Source organism: Dreissena polymorpha, chromosome 12 (assembly GCF_020536995.1).
Source record: "Dreissena polymorpha isolate Duluth1 chromosome 12, UMN_Dpol_1.0, whole genome shotgun sequence".
Taxonomy (NCBI): Eukaryota; Metazoa; Mollusca; class Bivalvia; order Myida; family Dreissenidae; genus Dreissena; species Dreissena polymorpha.
In genome coordinates this window covers 29,607,328-29,609,361 of record NC_068366.1, presented here as the reverse complement: position 1 = coordinate 29,609,361, position 2,034 = coordinate 29,607,328, and the positions used below count along the sequence as shown (strand labels likewise).

General features: G+C 35.9%; 1 protein-coding gene across 1 annotated transcript; it reads left to right on the top strand.

Moving 5' to 3' along the window:
• Positions 1 to 646: 646 nt before the first annotated feature.
• LOC127852484 (transmembrane protein 45B-like) lies at positions 647 to 1,531 on the top strand. Its single transcript, XM_052386439.1, has one exon. The coding sequence runs from the start codon at positions 647 to 649 to the stop codon at positions 1,529 to 1,531; it is 885 nt and encodes a 294-aa protein (XP_052242399.1).
• The last annotated feature ends 503 nt before the right edge of the window (positions 1,532 to 2,034 follow it).

The following is a 2,034-nucleotide window of genomic DNA, read 5'->3' as shown; positions in this document are numbered from 1 at the left end:
TTTAAATTTTGTTTATTGAACTTATAATTGAGATATTAAATTTTTAGATTTAACTTCCAATGAAATTGAGTTTTTCAACAGTATAACATCTTATGACATTTTGTTAAAGATACTTGAATATTTAAATTTGGCAATGAAAAATGCTAAACAACAAAATTGTTAGACTGCTTTTCAACATGCTTGATATACCAACATTGAAGTTTGGTTTCTTCAACTATTTACTTTAATTAAAATACTGGATATATCCATCAGTTTGTTTTGCATGTTTTGCATTCCTTGCTAATGAAGCTTGAAGTTAGTCATTCCAGCAGGTTTGATACAGTTTGGTATAATTGTGTAAATAGTAAATTAATAGAAAATAGTCTTCAAGCAAGACTTGACTTAGTTTCTACTATAGAATATTAAATTCGCAGTAAAAGTGGATGCAAATATTTTCGCAAATTGGCTTTATCCGTTATACGAGTATTCATGTGTTATGGGATTTGTGTAAGTCACCCAGTTTAGAAATTGTGCAGTTAATATTCTTCAAACTTTTCTTTGGTTACGCTTTAACATATGTACAGAATATTTGTTTCATTTCAGGCAGAAGTGCCCATTTTGGTGAAACAACTTGAAGTGGGCAATAAAGCAGTGACTCAGGTGAATCATGGGTAATTTTCCCGGCCACGCCCTTCCTGGATCTTTCTTCATCATCTTTGGCTTATGGTGGACAATCCACATGTTCAACCGTTTTTATCTTGCCAAGGCCCGCAATTCAAAATTCCGATCATCTGCCATATTTAACTGCCCTTTTTTGTGTGGGCGACTGAAGGAATGGCCCTTAGAAGCATACTTCAAGTTGATTTGTGTGAGTGTTGGATTTTACTTTGAAATCAAGACAGGATTCTCGAGTGATTGGAGATTTGTTAACACCGGCAATGGGCAACACGCAACAATGTTTTTCTTCTTTGGAGTAAACGCCGTCATAGACATTTTGGTGTATTTTAAATGGCCTCTTCCGCCAAACATGGAATATGTATCGGGTGTTCTTGCTTTATTGTGTGAATACTTGTTATTTAAGTTCCATTTACACGGAAGGACAGATCTTGATGTTTTGCTGCACACTTTACTCCTGCATGCCATTGTAGCTTGCATGGTCGCCTTAGCCCTTGAATTAAAATACCGTGACAACATTCTGTGTGCGCTGAGTCGAGCTTATTTTATGCTTCTACAGGGGACATGGCTCTGGCAAATTGGCTGGATTTTGTATCCACCATTTGAAAGCTCATTCCGATGGGACAAAGATGACCACGAGCAGATGATGATCGCGACGATGATTTTTACGTGGCACGCAATGGTTGTACTTCTAACCATGCTCGCAATAGGCGGAGTTCTAGCTTTTATTCATCGTAAAATGAACCTGTACAGGAAAGAGGACACTTTCAAGTTTAAACCGTTAATCAAACCTACAAGCAATGGTGACAGTGTTCTGCAGCTTCATGATGAAAGTGAAAGCGATCAGGACATCGAGCAGACTACTGCTCTTACGTAAGTCTAATGCTCGGTAGAACCATGGTTTCGACATCCTCTAAAAATGATTAATGCCTTTTCATCTATTAGACGATTGAAGCTGTCATAGATTTGACATGCTTACCAAAATGATTGATGCCTTTTCATCTATTAAAAGATTGAAGCAGCCATAGTTTCGTCATGCTTACCAAAATGATTGATGCCTTTTCATCTATTAGAAGATTGAAACATCCTTAGTTTCAATATGCTTACCAAAATTGTTGACATTGACAAAAGTGTTCACTGTCACGAAGCAAATTTAAAATTTAAGTCTATAAATAAGGATATTGCTTAAACAATATTGCTGGTTCACATATCTTACATCTCAAGGTGTTCACCCACACAAATTTCATCATTCTTTGTCTGGATTGATTAACTTGTGATTTATGTTAGCAAGGTTGGTTCTAAGCATATTTGCAAACTATAGTAAGATTATGTTGAGACATAAATGTACATGTACTATAGAGTCTTTAGTCCAAGTAAAAA

Coding starts and splice junctions, on each gene's coding strand:
- LOC127852484 (XM_052386439.1), top strand. CDS start 647: ATGGGTAATTTTCCCGGCCACGCCCTTCCTGGATCTTTCTTCATCATC.